Source organism: Pongo abelii, chromosome 2 (genome assembly GCF_028885655.2).
Source record: "Pongo abelii isolate AG06213 chromosome 2, NHGRI_mPonAbe1-v2.0_pri, whole genome shotgun sequence".
NCBI classification, from domain to species: domain Eukaryota; kingdom Metazoa; phylum Chordata; class Mammalia; order Primates; family Hominidae; genus Pongo; species Pongo abelii.
In genome coordinates, this window is record NC_085928.1 from 109322019 (window position 1) to 109346858 (window position 24840).

At 45.2% G+C, this 24840-nt stretch overlaps 1 protein-coding gene and 1 pseudogene across 4 annotated transcripts in view; both read left to right on the forward strand.

Annotated features, from left to right (window-relative positions):
* Positions 1-1756: 1756 nt before the first annotated feature.
* On the forward strand, positions 1757-2157 carry LOC100450068 (small ribosomal subunit protein eS24-like; annotated as a pseudogene).
* Positions 2158-15409: 13252 nt separating this feature from the next.
* Positions 15410-24840, forward strand: part of CDCP1 (CUB domain containing protein 1) — a 62331-nt gene continuing 52900 nt past the window's right edge. The window contains exon 1 of one of the 4 annotated variants that reach the window (XM_002813845.5): positions 15410-15682. In XM_002813845.5, the coding sequence (XP_002813891.1) occupies positions 15601-15682 (82 nt within the window). In that variant the 5' untranslated portion in view covers positions 15410-15600. Of the gene's footprint in view, positions 15683-15706; positions 15773-24840 lie in introns of those variants that run through there. The other 3 variants (XM_009239123.4, XM_009239121.4, XM_063722108.1) reach the window with 3 other exon arrangements.

The window sequence follows — 24840 nt, forward strand, 5'->3', positions numbered from 1 at the left end:
ACACTGTGTCCTTTTTTTTTTTTTTTTTTTTTTTGCTCTGTTGCTCAGGCTGGAGTGCAATGGCATGATTTCAGCTCACTCCAACCTCCACCTCCCGGGTTCAAGAGACTCTCCTGCCTCAGCCTCCCTAGTAGCTGGGATTACAGGTGTACGCCACCACGCCCAGCTAATTTTTATATTTTTAGTAGAGATGAGGTTTCACCATGTTGGCCAGGCTGGTCTTGAACTCCTGACCTCAAGTGATCCCCCCGCCTTGGCCTCCCAAAGTGCTGGGATTACAGGCGTGAACCACTGCACCTGGCCACTGTGTTCTTATCTGATCAGCTATAACATGCATCCCAATTTCAGAAATGTTCAAATGTGAGAGGAAGAAAGTGTCACTGAATCAATTTGAAAATGTGGCAAAAGGCTTCAAGGTGAAATGCATTTGGGAAATCTTTGAGTTTGACAAGCCTCCTTAACACAGGACCTGTCAGAGTGTTCAATATGCTCACATGCACTATGAGAAGAGGGGGCAAGGAATGAGCTGTTCACTGCATGCATTTCCACAGACCTCTTTCTACCGGAGCATCCCAGCAAGAACATGTTTTGTAGAGTCAGCTGGGAAGAAGCTGATTTAAGAAACAGGGGTGCATACAGGGGACTGAGCCCAAAACCTGGGAGTATTTAAATCCGAAGAGAGAAACACCAAGACATGTTGGAAGAAAGACCTCAGAAGGTAGACCTTTGGTGGGAACTAAGGCGAGGGCAAGGGCAGGAAGGGAAGAAGAGATGGAGAAAAACACAGGAGGCTGATTCAAAGAGAAACTCAAACTCCACCCTCAAGGAGAGGGAGCGCAACTCTCCAAAATCAAAGATGGCCAGTTGGGTGCGTTTATTACTCAAGCAGAAAAGAAACAAAGAGCCCAATGACATAGCAGTAGATTTCAATTTGGCTAAGAACAGCTATAGAAATGTAATAAGGATGAGGAGAATCAAATTATTTTAAGAAAAAGGGATTGGTTTGGGTTTTCAAATATGCATTCCAACTAGACCTTGTTCCTGGTAAATGCTCAATAAATATATACATATTGATTAACTGCTGGCTTCATTCCAACAACAAATATTTTTGAAATAGCATGTAAGCACTGAGCTACATTCTTTGGGAAGGTCACCCAGATAAATAAAATGGGGTTCTTGCCACTCACATAACCAGAAACCTGTATTTCATTGATTCTAAGATGCACATTTTAAAAACTTTTTTTTTTTGAGGTGGAGTGTCTCTCTGTCACCCAGGCTGGAGTGCAGTAGCATGATCTCAGCTCACTGCAAGATCCGCCTCCCAGGTTCAAGCGATTCTCCTTCCTCAGCCTCCCAAGTAGCTGAGATTACAGGTGCCCGCCACCACACCAGACTAAATTTTTTGTATTTTTAGTAGAGACGGGGATTCACTATGTTGGCCAGGCTGGTCTTGAACTCCTGGCCTCAGGTGATCTGCTCACCTTGGCCTCCCAAAGTGCTGGGATTACAGGTGTGAGCCACTGCGCCCAGCCTAAAAACTTGTAACATCTCTGAAATTGGGCAGCCTTTCACAGTCGGGCATCTCTGACGTGGTTGTTATGATAGTGTGTGCCAACATTTGGCCATAACTATTCATATTGGCATCACCTTCAATTGAAGTATGTGCATGGTTGGTTCTATAGCTATGGAGCTTAATTACCATTTAAAGTATCATCAGCTTTTTTCTTTCCTGGCTGTCTGAGGTTAGACCACCAGCATGAACGACACGGTAACTACCCACACTAGAAAGTTCATGACCAACCGACTACTTAGAGGAAACAAATGGTCATTGATGTCATTCACCCCGGGAAGGCAACAGTGCCTAAGACAGAAATTTGGGAAAAACTAGCCAAAATGTACAATACCACACTAGATGTCATCTTTGCATTTGGATTCAGAGCTCATTTTGGTGGTGGCAAGACAACTGGCTTTGGCATGATTTACGATTCCCTGGATTATGCAAAGAAAAACGAACCCAAACATAGATTTGCAAGACTTGGCCTGTATGAGAAGAAAAAGACCTCAAGAAAGCGACGAAAGGAACGCAAGAACGGAATGAAGAAAGTCAGGGGAACTGCAAAGGCCAATGTTGGTGCTGGCAAAAAGCCAAAGGAGTAAAGTTGCTGCAATGATGTTCTCTGTGGCCGTTGTGGATTTTTCACAAGAATATTAATAAACCATAAATTTTCATGTGAAAAAAATTAACAAACAATTGCTATTATTAAAAAGTCAAAAATAATAGATGCTGGCGAGATTGCAGAGAAAAGGGAACACTTATACACTGCTGGTGGGAATGTAAATTAGTTCAGCCACTGTGAAAAGTCCTGACGTTTTCTCAGAGAATTTAAAGTAGAACTGCCATTTGACCCAGCAATCCCACTATTGGGTATACACCCAAAGGAATATAAATCATTCTACCGTAAAGACACATGCACATGTATGTTCACTGCAGCACTCTTAACAATAGCAAAGACATAGAATCAATCTAGATGTCCATCAACGGTGAACTAAATAAAGAAAATATGGTACATATACACCACGGAATACTATGCAGCCATAATAAAGAATGAAATCATGTCCTTTGCAGCAACATGGATGGAACTGGAGGCCATTACCCTAAGTGAATTAACACAGGAACAGAAAACCAAATCCATGTGTTCTCACTTATAAGTGGGAGCTAAACATTGAGTACACGTGGACACAAAGAAGGGAACAACCAACACCAGGGCCTACTTGAGGGCGAAGAACGGGAGGAGGGTGAGGATTGAAAAACTATCAGGCATTATGCCAATTACCTGGGTGACAAAATTATCTGTACACCAAACTCCCATGACATGCAATTTACCCATGTAACAAACCTGCACATGTACCCCTTGAAACTAAAATAAAATACCATCAAAAAGATTATAACCCGATTCAATGTGGAAACTAAAAGTTTGTGTGGGTGCAGCAAAGCATGGAAATGCAGCAGTGGGGCAGATATTTGATAGGAGAGTAGCAAATATTTGTCACTAGAGGAATGGCTGCAATTCTATACTTTCTTGCAAGGCTATAACCAAGTGTTTATGGGACTTAGGCAAGAATGCTGAAGACACAGAATTAGAATAAGCTGTCTTGTCACAGAGAAGCATGCAAAAGAACAGACCACACACCAAGCGACTCAAGGAAGGACAGGAGAAACTGCTGAATCCATGGGGTAGATGAAGGAAGGGCCAAAGTCATGCAATTAAAGCTGGTGTGACCCACGCCATGCTGCACAGGCTGCCATCAGCACACCAGACCTCCGTCAGCAGAGGCTTCCCACTGATGTTGACTTGACTTCTAGAAAATGAGATTCAATTGAGGGAAAAATAAAACTATAGTTTAGTTAAAAAGGAAAATGGTAACTCACCCTTGGTATTCTTCAGTTTGCCTCAAAATTATACTGACAATGTAAGAAAGCATTGTATTGTAGATTAATCTGCAGTGTTTTTTTCTTTCTTAATTGTACATAAAATAACAGTGTTCTTTACCATGGCAGTGACTTCGATTTGCTGAAGATACTATGTGCAATGGGGGTAGAAAATGAGTTGTCTTCACTTAGGAAAGTACTTTGATAAGGTAAGTCCTGAGGGAACCTAAAGGTGTTATTAGAATCAAAGCAATACATTGAGAATCAATAGCTGCTAACTTCACAAAAAAGAGACACCAGGAGCCTCCTGACAGAAGTCCACAACTCTACTCATGAAGTGTTCCTGCTGAAGGAATCAAACAGGAAGGAGATCAGGCCTCCAGCTCCAAATACCAGCTTACAGGAAATACAGAGGGCAAGGGAAGATGTAAAATGACATTAGACTGCAGGACACAATACGAGACAAATGAATGACCTGATTTCCTCAACAAGTAAATTTCAAAAAAAAAAAAAATAGAAAGAGAAGGTTACCCTCTATACAGACTTTATTTTATACATTAAAATAGATTTACAGACATATCATGGACTTAGTGACTCACTTCCAAAGAACAGAGTATGGAAAGGGGAAATTTAGTAACTTAACAGTGGAGAAACCTAGCAGACACCACCTTAACCAAGCGATGAAGGTTAACATCACCAGAGATGCTGGGGGGACATCATGTACCCCTGATGCACTATGACAAGAAGGGCACATCACGTCTGTGAAATTCTTCCCAAATAGTCCTTTTTTTTTTTTTTTTTTTTGAGATAGAGTCTCGCTCTGTCACCCAGGCTGGAGTGCAGTGGCGTAATCTCGGCTCACTGCAACCTCCACCTCCCAAGTTCAAGCAATTATCGTGCCTTAGCCTTCCAAGTAGCTGGGACTACTGGCATGCACCACCACACCTGGCTAATTTTTGTATTTTTAGTAGAGATGGGGTTTTGCCATGTTGGCCAGGCTGGTCTCAAACTCCTGACCTCAAGCGATCCACCCACCTCAGCCTCCCAAAGTGCTGGGATTACAGGTGTGAGCCACCATGCCTGGCCTTCCCAAAGTGTCTTAATCCCAGCTAATCGTGACAAAAATATTGGACAAACCTGAATTGAGGGAAAACTCTGCAAAATACCTGACCACTACTCCTCAAAATTTTCAAGATCATGAAAAACAAAACCTGAGGACCTATCACCAATGGGAGGAGTCTGAGACACAATAACTAAATGCAGTGTGGGGTCCTGGATGGGATCTTGAAACAGAAAGAGGACATTCACAGAAAAAGGAGTGAAATTTGAATAAAGTCCAGAGTTTGCTCATAGTAAAGTGCTGATACTTTCTTAGTTTTGACAAATATACAGTAATATGCAAGATATTGACATTAGAACTAGCTAGTGAACGAGTGCATGAGCGTTCTCTGTAGTACCTTTGCAGTTTTTCTGTAAATATGATTCCAAAATTAATTTTATTTTTTTTAGAAAGGCATACCAACCAATTGTAATACAGGAACTTTATTTGGATCCTGATTCAAACAATGAAACTTCTATTTATTTATGTATTTATTTATCTATTTATCAATTTATATTTTGAGACAGAGTCTTGCTCTTTCGCCCAGGCTGGAGAGCAGCGGTGCCTTCTCAGCTCACTGCAGCCTCCACCTCCAGGGGTCAAGCAATCCTCCCACCTCAGCTTCCCTAGTAGCTGGGACCACAGGCACACACTACCACCCCTGCCTACTTTTTGTATTTAGTAGAGACAGGGTTTACCATGTCACCCAGGTTGGTCTTGATCTCCTGAGTTCAAGCAATCCTCCCGCCTCAGCATCCCAAAGTGCTGGCATTACAGGCATGAGCCACCATGCCTGGCCTAAAATATTTTTAAAATAACATCGATAAGATAATTGGAAACCTGACAGTGACTGGATAAAATGTGATTAAGGAGTCATGATTCATTTATTTGTAGGTGTGATGATGGCATTGTAGTTATGCTTTTTAAAAAGAGTACATATGGGGTTCCTCAAAACATTAAACATGGAATTACCATGTGATCCAGCAATTCTACTCTGGGTATATACACAAAAGAACTGAAAATGGCATCTTGAAGAGATATTTGTACAACCACGGTTCAGAGCAGCATTACTCACAATAACTAAAGGGTGGAAACAATCCAAGTGTCCATTGATGGATAAATGGATAAACAAATTGTGGTGTGTATGTGTGTCTATACAATGGAACATTATTCAGCTTTAGGAAGGAAGGAAATTGTGACATGTGACAACATGGATGAATCTGGAGGACCTTATGCTAAGTGAAGTAAGCCAGTCTCAAATGGACAAATATTATACAATTCCATTTACTACCTAGAATAGGCAAAATTGTAGAGACAGAAAGTAGAGGCCGGGTGCGGTGGCTCACACCTGTAATCCCAGCACTTTGGGAGGCCGAGGCAGGTGGATCATGAGGTCAGGAGATCGAGATTATCCTGGCTAATACGGTGAAACCCCATCTCTACTAAAAATACAAAAAATTAGCCGGGTGTGGTGGTGGGCGCCTGTAGTCCCAGCTACTCTGGATGCTGAGGCAGGAGAATGGCGTGAACCCGGGAGGCGGAGCTTGCAGTGAGCCGAGATCGCACCACTACACTCCAGCCTGGGCAACAGAGCGAGACTCCGTCTCAAAAAAAAAAAAGAAAGTAGAGTGATGGATGACAGGGGCTGGAGGGAAGCAGGGAAGGGGAATTATAGTTTAATGGGTGCAGAGTTTCAGTTCGAGAAGAAGGGAAAGCTCTGGAGACGGATGGTGGTGACAGCTGCAAGACAATGTGAATGTACTAATGCCACAAACTGCACACTTAAAAATGGTTAAAATGGCAAATGTTATGTTATATACATATTCTACCACAGTTTTTAAAAAGGGGGTCAGGCACTCACCTGGCTAATTTTTAAAATTTATTTGTAGAGACAGGATCTCAGTATGTTGCCCAGGCTGGTCTCAAATTCCTAACATCAAGCTATCCTCCTGCCTCAGCCTCCCAAAGTGCTAGGATTACAGGCACAAGCCAGAGCATTCAGCTAGGAATCAAGATTTTTCAGAAAGGAAAGCTCATGAACTATTGGATGGACACCTGGCTTCTGCTCTGAAGCTCACCTGCTATTTGACTCAACTGTGTCACCCTTCCCAGGCCTGCGTCCATCAGGCAGGTGTCAACCAGATGAGCTCCAAGTCCTCCTGCTCAACAATGATATGACTCAATTCCCTCTCCAGGGGGAGGAAAATCCCTGAGAGGGCGACTAAAGCTCTTTTCCTCCCAAATTTCAAGGAAACACACAGAAAAGAAAGAAGCAAGGGTGGCAAGCAGAGGCCTGACATGCGGATGGATCATATCCGAGGGTGGTGCAGACTCCAGGGATGGGCAGGGTACGGCTCTCTCTACCCTGTGGGCAAGTGACTTACTAAGAGCTGGTTGCACGAACTTAAGAAAGGAGTAGACATCTATACTCTTCCTCTCTTTTTGCCCCGGGGCATTTCATCTTGACCTCTTAGATGGTACAGTTTGAGGAGGTGATGGTGCATGGATCCCAGGCCTCTGGTCACTTTGGGGTGACCTCAGAAGGTGCTCAGCTGCCTGCTGCCGAGTTCCTGAGTCATGCAGAACTGAGTTCATTCAGATCCCATCTGCGGCGGCATGACTAGCTGCTCTGCAAGGATTGTTCTTATTTGTCTTACTCATTCTAAGACTGAAATTATACCACGTGGTTACCGTTGGGCAAATTACTTGGCAAAGTCAGTCATTCCCAAGGAACTTCTCTCTTATCCTGAGACAATGGCAAACTCTTCTGTTTTGAGGCTCACAAAGAAGCTCTGCTCAAACTGTGAATGGGAAGTTTTCTCCCTCAAACAGTAGTTGACATTGACAGTGACACTAAGAGCTATTAGTGCACTGAAAGAATCTCAACTTTATTAACTTGCTTAATCACCGGAAAGGAAAGTTTCAGAGAAGTTACCTGATTTGGACAGATGTTCCTTCCACCCTCTGTTCAAACTGGATAAAGTCCTGTCCCACCGGACTCTGGCCCATCCTACAAGGCCAGGGAGACTGCTAGACACCCAACATGGCCACAATGACCGCATTCGACCAGGGGCCCTACCCCCGCTTTAAAATGAACTGTGCATTCATCTTTTCAGGGTCACAAGTTTCAAAGAGCTCCCTGGGCTCAGTGGCCCAATTGGTGGGGTAATCCACACATCCTTGGCTAATGAGTTCATTCATTCCCCAACTATTTGTTAAGCGTTTACTCAATCCCTATCTTCAGCTCCAGAAATATAAAGATGAATAAAACAGACACAGCTTCCTGCCTTGAGGAGCTGACACTTTCAGATTTGAGTGAGACTGTGAAGAAATTTGTCTGCAGCCTTCTCTTTCCAGAACTCTGCACTCCACTTCCATAGCTTCCCTCCCCACCAAGCTGATACCCACTCCTTTCTTCCTTTGCTCATGACACAGGCAATCTCAGCTAACTTTACTGTGCATTTACTATGTGCCAAGCACTGTGCTGAATGTGTTACATATATTACCTCATTAATCTTTACAACACCCTATTCATGGACCCAGTTCATGGATGAGGAAACTGAGGCACATGTAGGTGAAAGGAGTTGGCACAAGCCAGTAAAGTTGCAGAGGCAGTATTTGTATTTGTTTTTGTTTTTGTTTGAGATGGAGTCTCGCTTTGTCACCCAGGCTGGAGTGCAGTGGTACAATCTCAGCTCACTGCAACCTCCACCTCCCAGGTTTAAATGATTCTCCTGCCTCATCCTCCCGAGTAGCTGGGACTACAGGACCGTACCACCATGCCTGACTAATTTTTGTATTTTTAGTAGAGACGGGGTTTCACCGTGTTGGCCAGGCTGGTCTTGAACTCCTGATCTTAGGTGATCTGCTTGCCTCAGCCTCCTAAATTGCTGGGATTACAGGCGTGAGCCACCGTGCCCGGCAAGAGACAGTATTTGAATCCAGGACATCTGACTGCAGAATGCACATTCATAGTCGCTGAGCCATTCCATCTTACCCACTTAGGTCAAGTCCTTTATTTGCAGTGAATTACATGGGTTTGCTCTCCCTTACATTTTCCATAGCAGCAGAAAAATCTCCTAAGCCTGCCTTAGGATGCGGTTTAGGCACAAGTGACTGGAAGCTTAAAAAAGAGACGTTTATTCTTCTCTCATGTAAAAAGCTAGGTAGTTATCCAGGGCCGGTGCAGGCTCCTTCTCTGTGCTTGTTCAGGTGTACGTGGCTCAAGGGCATTTGCAGAGCACAGGTTTGTGTCGGGGGCATGGGGGGTGGTTTTAACCAAGCACCACTATTATTTGAGAATCTCATCACTAAAAGCAATGGCTCCATTTGATTTAACTCCGCCCATCTGTTCACTCAGGAGAGAAGGGTGGCTACGGAATTCAGGGCCCAGTGTAGTTGGCCATATGTTTATGGCTTGACTCGGTCTGGATGCTGGGCTCTCTAAGCCTGGGGCACCTCACGCTGGGAGTTCCTTGACTCTCCCTTGGGCTGTATCTCTACTTCATATATCTAGAGGCAAATACACAAAGAAGCTAAGAAAGCTCCAGTGTGCTTCCCTGGTCATAGGTCTTTGTCAAATTTGCAAAGGCACGTATTTTGACTGCCAAAAAAGCCCTCCCTCCACTTTCTTTCCATCAAACTTCCCCTTATACAATGTAGCATTGAGTGGCTGTGGGCATTTTGGGATCCGGCTAAAGGGATGTTAACTCAGACATACATTTATTATAACTGGGGTTTGGTGGGATATATTTACTTGATTCATGGTCACATTCATGTATAGTTAAGCCATTGCTTGTTCTCACATTGCAGTAATGGCTTCTAGGAATACTCCTCCCATCCACGGGGCTGACTCACAAGGTGAGGTGACCAGAAGGAGCAAGGCCAGAGGTGATATTACATTATGAACCCGTGCTGCCGTGGCCAACACCCAGATTATGTGCACAGTGGAGGAGGAGGAATAAAGTGAAATGTACAGATCCAGAATAAGCTAGTCTGTGGAAAAGTTTTCCAATTATCAAAGCTAAAATTTTAAGCAGAACATGCAACTCATCATGGCTTATCAAAAATGATGGGCTTTTTTTTCTGTCAGAAACAAATTGGTAATCAGCAGTATAATTTTGAATGCACTATACTATTTTGATCTTTATATTTAATAGGAATCACACAAATGGAACTTATAGGAATTTCTGTATTTGTAGGGCACAAAACTATAATGGTTCTATGGACAGTGAGTATTTCTGCATGTGAATTCACAGGTCTTATGGATCTCAACATATCAGTTGCATCTTATCTGATGCATCTTGCAAAATGACCTGGAGAATGACTTAGAGTTGAACCAGACAATTAACAGTAAAAATACTGTGTTATTTTTTCTGGATTTTGGAACATTTGTGATATTTTTCCATTTGTAATTCATTGAGATTTCTTTCCTCAGTCTAAACACAGTAATCATTTTCACACCTGATTTTTTTTCTTTTCTTTTCTTTCTCTCTCCTTTTTTTTTTTTTTTTTTTTAGACACGAGTCTTGCCCTGTCGCCCAGGCTGGAGTGCAATGGTGCGATATCAGCTCACTGCAACCTCCACCTCCCGGGTTCAAGCCATTCTCCTGCCTCAGCCTCTCAAGTAGCTAGGATTACAGGCGTGTGCCACCATGCCTGGCTAATTTTTGTAGTTTTAGTAGAGACGGGATTTCACCATGTTGGCCAGGCTGGTCTCGAACTCCTGACCTCAGGTGATCTGTCCACCCCTGCCTCCCAAAGTGCTGGGATTACAGGTGCGAGCCACCATGCCTGGCCCCACACTTGATTTTCTGTTTGCAACTTTGTATTCTTTTTCTTAAGGTGATTATGTTTACCCCCCACAAACCTGTATCCACTCCTCCCTGTGTTGCATGCATTTTTTGTTTTAATGCAACACATCTTCCAGTATTTTCTTGAGAAGAGGTATGTAGGAGGTTTGGAGGTTTTTTTAAGATCTTGAACATTTAAAAGTGCCCTTTTTCTACCTTATTGTTTAATTGGTAGTTTGGCTAGGTATAGAATTCTAATTTGGAAGTTATCTCTCTTCAGAATTTTGAAGGTATTGCTTCATTGTTTTCCAAATTCCAATGTTGTTCTTGAGAAATCCAAAACCACTTTGATTTTTGTTATTTTCTGTGAGACCATTTTCTTGCCTCTGGAAGCTACAGAATCTTCTTTTTTGTTGTTTGTTTTTTGTTTGTTTGTTTCCATCACCCAGGCTGGAGTACAGTGGTACAATCTCAGCTCACTGCAACCTCCGCCTCCCGAGTTCAAGTGATTCTCATGTCTCAGCCTCAGGAATAGCTGGGATTACAGGCGTGAGCCACCACACCTGGCCTAGAATCTTCTTTTTGTTATTGGTTTCTGATATTTCACCATGATGTGCCTTGACGTGAGTCTGCCTATATTATCCATTGTGCAGGACACTGCATGAGTCTTTTAATCTGGAAACTCATGTCATTCAGGCCTGGAGAATTTCTTCAATTATATTATTGATGATGTCATCTCCTCTGTTTCATCTGCTCTCTCTTTCTAGGAAACTTATTTTTCAGATGTTGGATCTTCTGAACCGGATCTCAAATTTACTTTTCCCTCCTACTTTTTATCTCTTTGTCTTTTTGCTTTACTTTCTGGGAGCACTTCTAACTCTTCTATTTATTTATTATTATTATTTTTATCTACAATCACTTTTTTTCATTTCCAAGAATTCTTTTGTGGTTCTCTGAATTGTTTTGTTTGTTTGTTTTGTTTTGTTTTGTTTTTGCGATGGAGTTTCACTCTTGTTGCCCAGGCTGGAGTGCAATGGCATGATCCCGGCTCACTGCAACCTCTGCCTACTAGGTTCTAGTGGTTCTCCTGCCTCAGCCTCCTGAGTAGCTGGGATTACAGGCACACACCACCACGCCTGGCTAATTTTTTGTATTTTTAGTAGAGACAGGGTTTCTCCATGTTGGTCAGGTTGGTCTCGAACTCCCAACCTTAGGTGATCTGCCCACCTCGGCCTCCCAAAGCGCTGGGATTACAGGTGTGAGCCACCACACCCGGCCTTGTTTTGTTTTTTATAACATGCTGTTCCTGCTTCATAGAGAGAATATTGTCTGACACCAAATTATAGTTGCCTACATCACTCTAAGAGAGTTAGTAATTGTTTTGTTTTGCTTCCTTTTATTTTCTTCTCTTTGTATAGTCTCTTTCAGGTTGCTTCTTTCTTTCTTTCTTTTTTTTTTTTCGGTTTGGTTACTTGTTATGTTGACTCTATTATGTTAGAAGCTCTCCTCAGATATCCTGAAATCCTGACTGCTCATGTTTAAAAGTGAGATATTGGCCAGGCACAGTGGCTCACGCCTGTAAACCCAGCACTATGGGAGGTTGAGGTGGGTGGATCACATGAGGTCAGCAGTTCGAGACCAGCCTGGCCAACATGGTGAAACCTCATCTCTACTAAAAATACAAAACTTAGCCAGGCGTGCTGGTGGGCGACTGTAGTCCCAGCTACTTGGGAGGCTGAGGCAGGAGAATCTCTTAAACCCGGGAGGCAGAGGTTGCAGTGAGCCGAGATCAAGCCACTGTACTCCAGCCTGGGTGACAGAGCGAAACTCCATCTCAAAAAAATAAATAAATAAATAAAAATTAAAATTAAAATGAGATATTAAAAAGCTAAGTTGGTGGGACTTAATTGAAAACCTCAGGGTAGGAAGCTGGTTGGCCCATTTATGAGAGTCAAATGTCCATATGTTTGGGTCTTTCCTCCTGTGCTGGTCAGACTCTCCAGAAGAAGACTTTTTCCATTCCCAATATGGATAACAAAGCCCTTTTGTCTCATCCTTGGACGCAAGTTGGGGCCAGACAGCTGGGGATCTCAGCATTCAGAATGCACATCTTCCCTTTATTTATCTACTTTTACAATGTTTCCTATGCCTTCAGCTATGCCTGGCATCCCTCAGCCCACATCCCTAGGTTTTAATCACTCCAGAAAACAACACTAAAGTTGTTAAGCTTACCAACCCTCTAACTTGTCAAGATCTAAAGATGGATAATATAGGCAGACTCACATCAAGGCACATTATGGTGAAATTTCAGAAACCAATGAACAACAAGAAGATTCTACAGCTTTAGAGGCAAGAAAAGGGTCTCAAAGAAAATAACAAAAATGGGAATGGTTTTGGATTTCTCAAGAACAACACTGGAAGCTGGATGAGGGGCTGTTGCCCAGACAGGGGTAATGGTGGATGGGTTCTGGGATCTAACCACAGTACTTCTCAAACAGCTTTCTCCTAGCCTTTCTTGTTTTAACTCCTCTTTCATCCTTCAGTTCCAGAATACCTTATGCTGCCATTTCCTGAGGATCTTTTTTGAGGATTTCTGTGTTAATCGTGTTATTTCTCAGTTTTCCACTACTGGCTTAGGGTTCTGCCATCTCCAGGCTCCTAAGGCAGCTACCACTAGTCCAGCTGCTGTCTAGCTTCCAGGGTGATTTTGCTGTTGTCTTCTCTCTGTTCTACCCACCTTTGTGGGCTTACGTAATTTTTTTTAATCCCTGTTTTATAGCCTTTGCAGGGTTTCAGAAGAGGTCAAAATTAGATGGGACAGTCTGTTTTAAGACTCACTCTCCCTTTTTTTTTTTTTTTTCCCACAGAGAGCCTTACTCTGTCGCCCATGCTGGAGTGGAATGGTGCAATCTTAGCTCACTGCAACCTCCGCCTCCCAGGTTCAAGCGATTCTCCTGTCTCAGTCTCCTGAGTAGCTGGGACTACAGGCGCCTGCCACCACATCCAGCTAATTTTTGTACTTTTAGTAGAGACGAGGTTTCGCCATGTTGGCCAGGCTGGTCTCCAACTCCTGACCTTAAGTTATCCACCCAACTTGGCCTCCCAAAGTGCTGGGATTACAGGCATGAGCTACTGCACCCAGCCGAAAATTTACCTTTCAATCTGTCATTTCTCTCTAGCACTAGATTATAGTTGCCTACATTGCTTTCCAGTTCAGAAATAACCTTTTAAAATTTACTCCTTCCATTCAGCCATGTTTGTAAAGACAAAACATGTCCATCTTTGGCAATGCTTTGTTCACACTCCACTTGGAGGACCAGGACAGTATGTCAGGACATCTTTACTTCAACTATATAGTTGGGTTGTCATGCAAAGGATGCTGAAGTGCCTCCCTACTTTTCTTCTTTCTCGTTGCTGCTACTTTCTGGAACCATCACCAATACTTCATATTTGGGAATTAGTGACTCTCATTCCATTTTCAGAAAGCTGGTGTCAACTATCCCAAGAAAGACAGTTAAGCAAACTTTGGAGAGACGAAATAGTAAGGAAATAACTTGTTCCTTAGGCTTAACTTGTCAAGCAATATTTCTGATATTTTGCATTCAATACACTGCCATTCTAGTACTGTTGTGGGTGTTAGTGTATGTGGGAAACAATGGTGTTACGGATGTTAGGAAAAGGTGCTGGGATATATATGCCTGCTTAGAATCAGGAGAAAAGATAAATCTGCTTTCACCCTCCTGGTCAGCATAAATATTTTTAGAGTGTTTAGATTTTTGTCAAGATTTCTTTCTCTTGATGAATTGGTCCTCAATTTAGTGGGGAGAACCAAGAGCCTCCCTTCGTTTCTCATCCTCTCCCTTCCCTCTAGTTCTCAGTTTTCCCATTTGTCTGCACAAGGACAGAAGTGGACTAGAAGATTACATCTAAGGTCCCCTTTAGCTCACACTACAGGCCCTCCCAGAGGTGGGGGTGTGGGCAGGGTCATGTTCCAAGTTCTGCCTCCCTCGACGGACTGTGGGCTCCCAGAGGGCAAAGCTAGCTCTATTCTCATGATTAAGGACACCGAGAAGGAAGGGGTGACGCTCCTAGGAGATGATTTCCCACCACCGTCCACAAGAAGGATTGGGGCAGCCTGGAGAGGCTCAGTGCCCTCAAGAATTAACCAGAAGTTGGGACTGGACTGTAAACTGATGCTGTCCCACATGCTTTGGTTCCTGTCCCAAGCCTCCCAGGTTGCTCTGGGTGACTCTGGCCCAGCTTCTGGCTATCCATGAACACAGGTAGTCCCAGGGAGTCATTTTGGCAGAACCCAGGTCTGCTAGCTAAGAACTCCTGAACCATCCGCAATCTCTCCCTGTGGCCTGGACTTGGTGTATGGCCTGCAGGGTGGAAGGAGAACCCACAGGGCCTCTGAAGACAGGCAGATGGCACACCTGCGGCTGGGAGGATTTGGAAAAGGAGTACAGCGCCATTCATTTTCCAGCCCAATGTTTGACCTGAATGCTTCACGCCCACACTGCACACACTACTCCATTTATAATACAACTCGAGAAGGGCACATACTACTCCATCCACAGCTCAGTGAAGGGATACATACTGCTCTACTCAATTCAACAAAGTGGTGCATCTGCCTCTAATTTACTAGCTACCCTGGGGACCTTGGGCACGTTGTGTGTCTGGAAATACTGCAGGTGATGTGTGTGGAGTAGGCTGCAGGCTCACCGTCCTGCAAATACTAGCTGTACCACCACCGGCTTTAAAGTCCAACAGACCTCTGGCCCAAGTCAGGTAGTAGAGGATCCAGGGCTTGGGTGGCCCACAAATAGGATTCTTCTCCAAAACGAGGCGCATAATGGCCTTTGTCTCCTGGACAGAAAAGGGAAGGTAGACTGGCTTCCTCTATGGGCGACCTTCGCGACTCTGGACAAAAAGACCTCATCATTCTCAGACTTGGGAAGGAAGACTAAGCCCGGAAAGGTGGGGACAAGTCCGCCCCAGCGCCGCAATGGGGAGTAGTAGGGACCCAGCAACCCGGTGCCGGGAGCCCTGCACCCTGGGCGGGAGAGGCGGTCGCTGAGGCAGGAAGAGGAGGAGGAGAGAGAGGAGGGACGCACCGGGTCGGCTCGCGCTCCTGCTGCGCAGGGCGGGGCTCGGGCCGGTCCGCCCGCGCGCAGGTGAGTGAGGCAGGGCGGAGCGCAGCTGCGCCGGGCTTGGGCGCCTGGGGCCGCCGCTCCCCACCGTCGTTTTCCCCACCGAAGCCGAGGCGTACCGGAGTCATGGCCGGCCTGAACTGCGGGGTCACTATCGCACTGCTAGGGGTTCTGCTGCTGGGTGCGGCGCGCCTGCCGCGTGGGGCAGGTGAGTGCCGGGCTTTAGAGGCGGGTGGCGCGGAGTGGTGAGCTAGCCAGCCAGCGGACGCCCGGTGGAGATGCGGCCGAGGGACGCAGGGTGCGGAGGGTGCGGAGGGTGCGGGGTGTGCGGAGGGTGCGGAGTGAGGGCGGGGGCGGCGTAGTCAAAACGCGCGGGTGGTTCCGGGTCCCCAGGACTGTCCGGTTCCTGCGCGCGCCGCGTCGGGCGCGTGGGCCTTGCCCTTCTGGAGCCAACCTTGCCCTCGGCATCTGAGAGTGTCCCCGATCGGGGAGCCTCCCGGTCCGGGAGGATGAGCTCGGTGCTGGCCGAGAAGGCGGGAAAAGGAGCTCCCGGTAGCCGATTCCAGGCGACATATCCAAGGTGGCGCGCTCTGCGCCCCAGGGTCTTTGCGGGAATTCTTGAAAACACCCAGGTAGGGTGTGGGAAGAGATCTTTCCTCTCCAGGCTCGCCCTCTACCTCCTCGCCTGGTCCAGAGAGAAGGTGCAAGAAAAGTGCTTTCATGGCCGCATTTCCCACTAGATCCTCTTTTTCCCGTCCGCACGCTGCATTCTCCCTCTCCTAAAGTTGAAGAGCATTAGTGCAAAAATGAAAGCGCCCGAATTTCTTTTAGGGGTCTCAGAGAAAGCCGCCAGGCATCTGCGCCGCCGCAGAGACTGGACGTTCCCGCGTCCCTCGCACTTGGCAGTGGATTTTGAGGGCAGGAGGCTGTTGTTGCGGGGATGTGTGTGAATTTCGAGTTGTTTCGGTTGGGGGAAGGGACCGCCACGTCCCAGTGACCTGTGCCAGCCAGGAAATGCCCTGTGGGCCCTGAATGTATTAGAACGTAGTAAATAACCTGGTTTCTTCATGTAAGAACTTGATGTGAGGCTAGTACAGGTTTCGCGAGATTAGTACAGGTTTTGTGTTTTTTAAATAGAGCTCTCCAGGAAGCCATGTGGGTTTGATTCCCTTTGCTGCATCTAAGGTGGGTTTGTGTTTGGCAGGTGTAAATTAGATTAAGGAATAAAAGGACGCAAGTGAGGTTGAATTTGGGCGTCCCGGTGACTGCCCTCATTACAAATACAAGACAGGAGCTTCTAAAATATCAATATAAGCTCCAGGAATACTTCCTGGTTCATTCTCCAACATCAGGCGACATATTGCTGCATAGTAGATAGAAAATTTAAAACTTCATTTAAACCATAGCATGGAGATATATATATATATATATATATATATAAAATGTATATTAAAGTAGAGACAGGGTTTCACGATGTTGTCCAGGCTGGTCTCGAACTCCTGAGCTCAGGTGATCCTCCCACCTGGGCCTCCCAAAGTGCTGGGATTACAGATGTGAGCCACTGTGCCTGGCTGATGAATATTTACTATAATTTCTTAGGACTGAATTTCCAAGATTCCCTTTGAAGAAAAAGAATTAGTTTAAGAATAAAAAGGAAGTGAAAATATGTGTATATGTGTGCTGAGAAAAATGTGTGCTTACCAATCTTGGAACTGTATTGAAACTCTGGGAATTGTTTGAGATGTCTTTGGCTTTCTGTGACAACAGTGGGGAACTCTTCCAGTAAGAACAGAGTGTAAATCAAGGCATTGCTAATGAGAGCCTCTGTTCCTGGTCTCATTTCTCCCTGTGATCTGGGAAGGCTGCCATTTTGGTCGAGTAACTCCAATGGAGTCCCTTCCAGGAAGTCCTTGACTGGCTAAGCCCTGTCTCATGGTTCAATATATAAATACGTAGAAGCCTAGGAACTTTCCCTTTCGCTTTCTTAAGTTCCTCCCTATGGTCTCAGCAACTGGCCCTTTGAGGGTACATCAGGCTGAACTGAGAGCTTTTGTGATTGGAGCAGTTGCCTGCAGTCTTGAGGATCTAACTGGCAAAGGCCTTTGAGAAATTCCTGGAGACTGTCCTGAAAGGATACAGAAAGCCAGAGCCCTGGCACAGTGGATTTGTTTTATAAATCCATGAAGTCTGTTAACAAAGAAAGACTCAGCAGAGTAAAAATGAACTTGGTGTCACTGCAGAGATGAAGAGTAAAGGAAAGTTTGTGTCTTGGTGTCGTGTGTTTGTGTGACTTTGGTATCCCCACCAACTCCCCCATTTCCAAGAGTGAAACACTGGTTACATTGGGATCATAGCCTTTTGAAAACCTCCATTTGGTTGCTTTCTAAGAACCACTCAGATACCAGAATCTGGGTCAGTGACCCCAATCTTGCCACCAATGTCTCTTGCCAAAAATGTGAGCAGACAGATCAAATGATATGTTCACACTCCCTGGGCGAGTGTGGGTGTTCATTCTGTTTCCAATTCAAATGAGGAACTACTGGCTGTTGTCTGGAATGTGTAACTGGTAGCGCTAATGAGTCTCCCCCAACTCCTCCCCCACATCCCCACAGATTTGCATGACTTGGAGTCAGACCTGTTAGCCCTAGGGCTCACCTCAGATGCTGCCATTTCATCTATGATGGTTGCACGCCTTGCATGTGCACACACACACTCTTCTGGGCATTCTCCCTGGCTATCAATGTGGGGGAAGGAAGTTAATAAATAAGATGTTTTAAGTAGCATATAGTTATTTTAGAAAAAATGGCAATAAATATAACCAAAATGGAAAAAAATCATCTATAAGCAAACTGCCTTATTCATTTTGATGCAGTCTTCTTAATGTGTATGTATGCACGCTCATATGCACAAACCAAAAATGGGATCATCCCATTGTGTGGCTTTAACCAGTCCCCAGTTGTTGGACATTTAGGTTGCTTCCAGCTTTTCTTATTAAAAATAGAACATGTCCAACAATAGCCAGCTGCTTGTATCAATTTTAATAGGTCTACTCAGTGAAAAGGCACTTGAAATTACATAGCACAGACTAGAAAATGACATGAAAGGATGAACCATTATCCTCATGTTGCCAAGGTTATAAAATAGTATCAACTAGATTATCCCATTTTGACATATCTAAGAATGTGTTCTTCGGCTGTGTTGTTCTGCACACTCTTTTTTTTAATTTTTGAGACAGAGTTTCACTCTTGTTGCCCAAGCTGGAGTGCAATGGCGCAATCTCGGCTCACTGCAACCTCCGTCTCCCAGGTTCAAGCGATTCTCCTACCTCAGCCTCCTGAGTAGCTGGGATTACAGGTGTGCACCATCACACCCGGCCAATTTTTTGTATTTTTAGTAGAAACGGGGTTTCACCATGTTAGCCAGGCTGGTCTCAAACTCCTGACCTCAGGTGATCTGCCCGCCTCGGCCTCCCAAAGTGCTGGGATTACAGGCATGAACCACCGTGCCTATGTTCTGCACATTCTTAACTATTTTGTCCAGCTACAGTTCTGGAAGCAGAGTTGCTGGGATGAAGAGTAGAGAGGCTCTTAGGGCTTTGGATGCGCATTTCCATGTTCTGGAAGCAGAGTTGCTGGGATGAAGAGTAGAGAGGTTCTTAGGTCTTTGGAGGCGTATTTCCATATTCTGGAAGCAGAGTTGCTGGGAGGAAGAGTAGAGAGTCTCTTAGGGCTTTGGACGCATATTTCCGTGTTCTGGAAGCAGAGTTGCTGGGATAAAGAGTAGAGAGGCTCTTAGGGCTTTGGATGCATCTTTCCGTGTCGCCTGTGGAGAGCCTGTCCTGGTGTGCTTTCCAGCCATCAGTGTGTTAGTGCCTGTTTCTCACAATCTCCCAGGCTCTCCTCATTGTTGTTTCACCAGCATCTACGGAAGAAGCATTTTCCTCCCTCCAATTTGGCAGATAGAATCTGGACAGTGTGGTAGAGACTCAAGAGTCTTAGAAGCACCACCCTAGCTGGATGGTACTAATAGCTCACCAGTGCTTTTTTGCCAAAAGAAAACAGAACTGGATCCCTTGGCTTATAACACAAGCCTCACCTGCGTTTTTGCCTAGTGGTGCTGACCTGGGTTTGGATGGGATAGGATGAGGTGGGAAGTGGGTAGGGAGAGGAGTCTGCTGGTCAGAAAGACCCCTGATTGAGGTCAGGGTGGGTGGGACAGTGAGACATGATAAGACCACTGATGTGGGGGACCGGTGGCTAGGGTTCTTTGCCTTGGTGGTTAAGAAAAGTTTATACCCAGCTGGGCGCAGTGGCTCACACCTGTAATCCCAACACTTTGGGATGCTGAGGGGGGCGGATCACATGAGGTTAGGAGTTCAAGACCAGCCCGGCCAACATGGCAAAACACCGTCTGTACTAAAAAATACAAAAATTAGCCAGACATGGTGATACACACCTGTAATCCCAGCTACGCAGGACGCTGAGGCTTGAGAATCGCTTGAACCCAGGGGGCAGAGGTTGCAGTAAGCCTAGATCATGCCACTGCACTCCAGCCTAAGCGACAGAGCAAGACTTTGTCTCAAAAAAAAAGAAAAGTTTGTACCCCTTAATTATCATTCTAAATTATAAAAATTATGCCACAATCAAATTATTTCAAACCACTTCCCACAACCTTGTAATCTTCATCTCCTGGGAAGCTGGCAGCATTCTAGACAACCAGGTAAGGAGATCCAGGCTCCTTCCCTCGCCTCTTTGTAGCCTTGGGTTTGTATCTGGTCCATCATTTGTACCCCTTAATTATCATTCTAAATTAAAAAATTATGCCACAATCAAATTATTTCAAACCACTTCCCACAACCTTGTAATCTTCATCTCCCGGGAAGCTGGCAGCATTCTAGACAACCAGGTAAGGAGATCCAGGCTCCTTCCCTCGCCTCTTTGTAGCCTTGGGTTTGTATCTGGTCCATCAGTTTTTAAAAGTATTAACTACTACTGCTGCTTGTAATAGCCAACACATTGAGCATTTGCTGTGCCAGCCACTCCTCTGAGGATTTTACAAATAAGCATCTTCTGATTAACATCAGTAATCCATTCCTGAAAACCAGACATTCTGTGTGAAAACACGAAGCAACGCTATACATCTCATTATTTTGTGTGGGAAAAATTATAACAATCCACTGCACAGCGATGCAAAACCTCTAACAGTTTCTGAAAGTGTGATGAAATACAGGAAGATACCCGTATATAATTAACCAATCCTGTTAAGCATAAAGTGCATAAGACATCACTTGAGGACTACCAAACCATTTACATGGTTGTTTGCAGACAGTTGCTTTGTGTGCAGTAATGTAGGGCACCTCCCTTTGTTGACATTTTTGACACTTGGAGTGTCCTCGCTTGATCCTGACATTCTTTTTTTTTTTTTTTTTTTTTTTTTTTTTGAGACGGAGTCTCACTCTGTTGCCCAGGCTGGAATGCAGTGGCATGACCTTGGCTCACTGCAACCCCCCCACCTCCTGGGTTCAAGTGATTCTCATGCCTCAGCCTCCCAAGTAGCTGGAATTACAGGCGTGTACCACCATGCCCAGCTAATTTTTGTATTTTTAGTAGAGGTGGGGTTTCACCATGTTGGCCAGGCTGGCCTCAAACTCCTGGCCTCAAGCAATCCACCCACCTCGCTCTGCCAAAGTGCTGGGATTATAGGCATGAGCCACCACGCCCAGCCAGATCCTGACATTCTTGATCCTAGTGTATTTGGAATATAAGTCAAGACTTTCTGCAAATAATTTTGTTTAAAATGTGTTGAGGTTGGAGATGTAAATATACACATTTCTGAAATAGACCTTGGCCAAAAATAACTTTGATAGATGAAACATAAGTTCTACAGTGTTCAATGATAAAAATGAAGCTATTATCTCCTGAGAGAATGTAAATGGGGGAGGTGGTCTTGAGTAGGTCTGCATGTCATTTAATTCTCCATCCTCAAACAATTACTCTTACTAACTTCCTGTTAGTAGGCACAGAGAGGTGACGTGACTTGCCAGGGCTCCCTAGCTGGTATGTAATGATGCTGAGCTGGCAGCCCTGGGAGTATGACTCCAGAACCCAGCACGGTAATAGGACTGCAAGGCCAGTAAATGCCTCCCCTCAGGGTGTGAATATTCTTAAATAATAAATTTGAGAATGTCTTGAAAAGAAAATTAAAACTGTTCCCTGAGCACAGATGGCGTAGCTTTCTTTAAGTTTTAAATGAAGTGCAAATGATCCTACCCTCAATGACAGAAGATCAAAGGGTTCCGGGCGAAATGTGCCAAATGCAAAAATGTACAATGTGACAATCTGCTGCCTTTGTCTGGGTAAATACAGTCTCCAGAAATGAGTTTTATCAACTCCCTGAGTCCAAAGATTATATAGAGTTGAAGTCGGGCTGTTGTCTTTATTTTGGGTCTGCCTACTTCCTTGGCATCTGCCATGTCACAAAACCCTTAGAGCCATGAGAGGGCTTCTTCAATTCTTGACAATGTGTGGTCCAGCTGGGAGCTGAGCTAGAATGGTGAACATCCAGGCGTATGCCATATGCATCCAAAGAGATGCCTTCTGTTACTGATCTGGAGGCAGGAACATCTGGCCATCTCAAACAAGGAAGTTTGGCTAAAACAATGTTTAACCACGAGAACAATTTAGAGCAGGCAAGCAGTTTCTGGGACATCACAGAGAATGCAGAGGTGGTAAGATGAAGCCCCTGAGTTTGAAGGACTCATGGCATCTCTTGGACACAGGTAGACACTCACCTCCTACAGAGTGGCCACCAGCCACAGAGGAGAGGTACACACCAAGAACCAAACAACATAGTGGGATGAGTTATTACACACTGCTGCTCATACTGGAACTCTGTGCTCTGCTGGAGTCTGCCCAGGGACAATGTGTCAGGAGGGTTCAGCCTGTGTTGATGGGCTGTTTTCACATCAACTGCCCTGCTGACAAGTCTCGCTGGAGTTGCATCCTGGGCCACCTTCAAGGATACAAACACCAGGCTCTCCCGGTCACTATTGCCTCTGAGTTCTTGCTCACTGCTACATTGCCCGTGTCCTCAGACTGCGCATCCCAAAGGGCTTAGCTTCCCAGCTGCAAATTGGTGGAGGGAGGAGGGCAGAGAAATGGAAGGACTGGAGCCAAAGACCTCACTGGACTCAGAGTTGCCTTTCCAGATTTTTGGAGACAGCCTCACTCAGACAAGCTCTGGATTTGGTCAAAGCTTGGTTCAAATCCTGACTCCACCACTTATTAACCAGGTGAGCTGGGCAAGTTGCATAACCTGTAGGGACAGCAGCACCCTGAGGCTGGCTGGAGGTCTGAATGAAATGATGTGTACACTAGTCTGGCCTAGAACAAATTCCTCAGTTAGTGAGAATTGTCATGACTTTGTGCTATAGTTTGGATGACTGTTTCCTCCAAATCTCATGTTGAAATTTGATCCCCAGTGCTGGAGATGGGGCCTAATGGGAAGTGTTGGGTCATGGGGGTGGATCCCTCAGGAGTGAGTGAGTTCTTAACTCTGTTAGTTCCCTAGAGAGGTGCTTGTTAAAAAGAGCCCAGCACGAACCCCCTGCCCTTGCTTCTTCTCTCGCTATGTGATCTCTACACACCAGATCCCCTTTGCCCTCTGCCATGAGTGGAAGCAGCCTGAGGCCCTCACCAGATGCTCAATCTTGAACCTTTTAGCCAGCAGAACCATGAGCTAAATAAACCTCTTTTCTTTTCTGTCTTTCTTTTTCTTTTCATTCTTCTTTTTTTCTTTGAGATGGAGTTTTTGCTCTGTTGCCCAGGCTAGAGTACAATGGCACGATCTCAGCTCACTGCAACCTCCGCCTCCTGGGAAGCAGTTCTCTTGCCTCAGCCTCCTGAGTAGTTGGGATTACAGGTGCCTGCCACCACCTCCGGCTAATTTTTGTATTTTTAGTGGAGACGAGGTTTCACCTTGTCAGCCAGGCTGGTCTCAAACTCTTGACCTCAGGTGATCCACCCGCCTCGGCCTCAGCCTCCCAAAGTGCCGAGATTACAGGAATGAGCCACCGCGCCCAGCCAAACCTCTTTTCTTTATCAATTACCCAGCTTTAGGTATTCCTTTATAGCAACACAAAACGAACTAAGACACTTTGATTATTTGAGTCAGGTCCAAGAAGAACATTTAGATATTCAGTAGGCAGACAACCTGGGCCAAAATTGTAGGCTATCATAGTCTGTATAACCAGGTATCTAGTGGGAGACAGTAAGATTGTTTTTGACTTTTGCTACCTACACATTGTGCTTTGGTTACTGTCCCAGTGCAGTCGACTTTGGGGACATGTAAGGATATCTGTGGAAGAAATTCCTAGAAGTGAAACTGCTCAGTGAAAAGCTGTATGAAGTTATTCTAAAAGACACTAGAACAAGTTTTAAAAAAATGTTTTGTGAGCAAGTGCCTGCACACACATGAATTTCCTGTTAGCCAAGGAACAGGACTGGACCAGTCCTGTTAATCAAGGAACTGACTGGACCAGTTTTATAACAACTTAAGTGTCATGCTCAATTACACTTGAGATGGGAATGAGAACACCCCAGTGGTCTCCTGGGGATTGCAGCTATCTTCATGACCGGGTGTTATTAGCCAAGACTGGGCTGCAGTTTGCCAGTCTGTGAAACTAGAGCTAGATCTCCAGGGAAACCTGCCAGGGAAACCTGGCAGGGCCCTGGCCTTTAATCTCTGCTGAGAGATGGAGGATTACTCTGGAACTGGCTTGGAAGTTTCTGACAGTCTTATCAGGTACTTCAGCATTGGGCTACATCTGTCAGGGTTAAGTTCTTATCTTCACGTAACATAGAAGACTTTTTTTTTTTTTTTTTTTTCTCTGTTGCCCAGGCTGGAGTACAGTGGCATGATCTCGACTCACTGCAGCCTCTGCCTCCCAGGTTCCGGCAATTCTCCTACCTCAGCCTCCCGTGTACCTGGGATTACAGGCACGTGCCACCATGCCCAGCTAATTTTTTTTTTTTTGTATTTTTAGTAGAGATGGGGTTTCACCGTGTTGGCCAGGCTGGTCTTGAACTCCTGCCCTCAGGTGATCTGCCCACCTTGGCCTCCCAAAGTGCTGGGATTACAGGTATGAACCACTGCACCCAGCCTAGAAGACATTTTTCAAGTTGTAAACAATGCTTGGATCATCTTGCAGAAGCCCACCACAACCCAAATGGTGCCAGACCCTCAACATAACTTCTTCTAGCCTCACTGGCCTCTGCCTCTATGGGAAATACAACTCAAGTTCCAGGCAGGAACCTGGAATACTGGTGAGAAGGTATGTCCCACTGGCATCTTCCCCTCCTTGCCTTA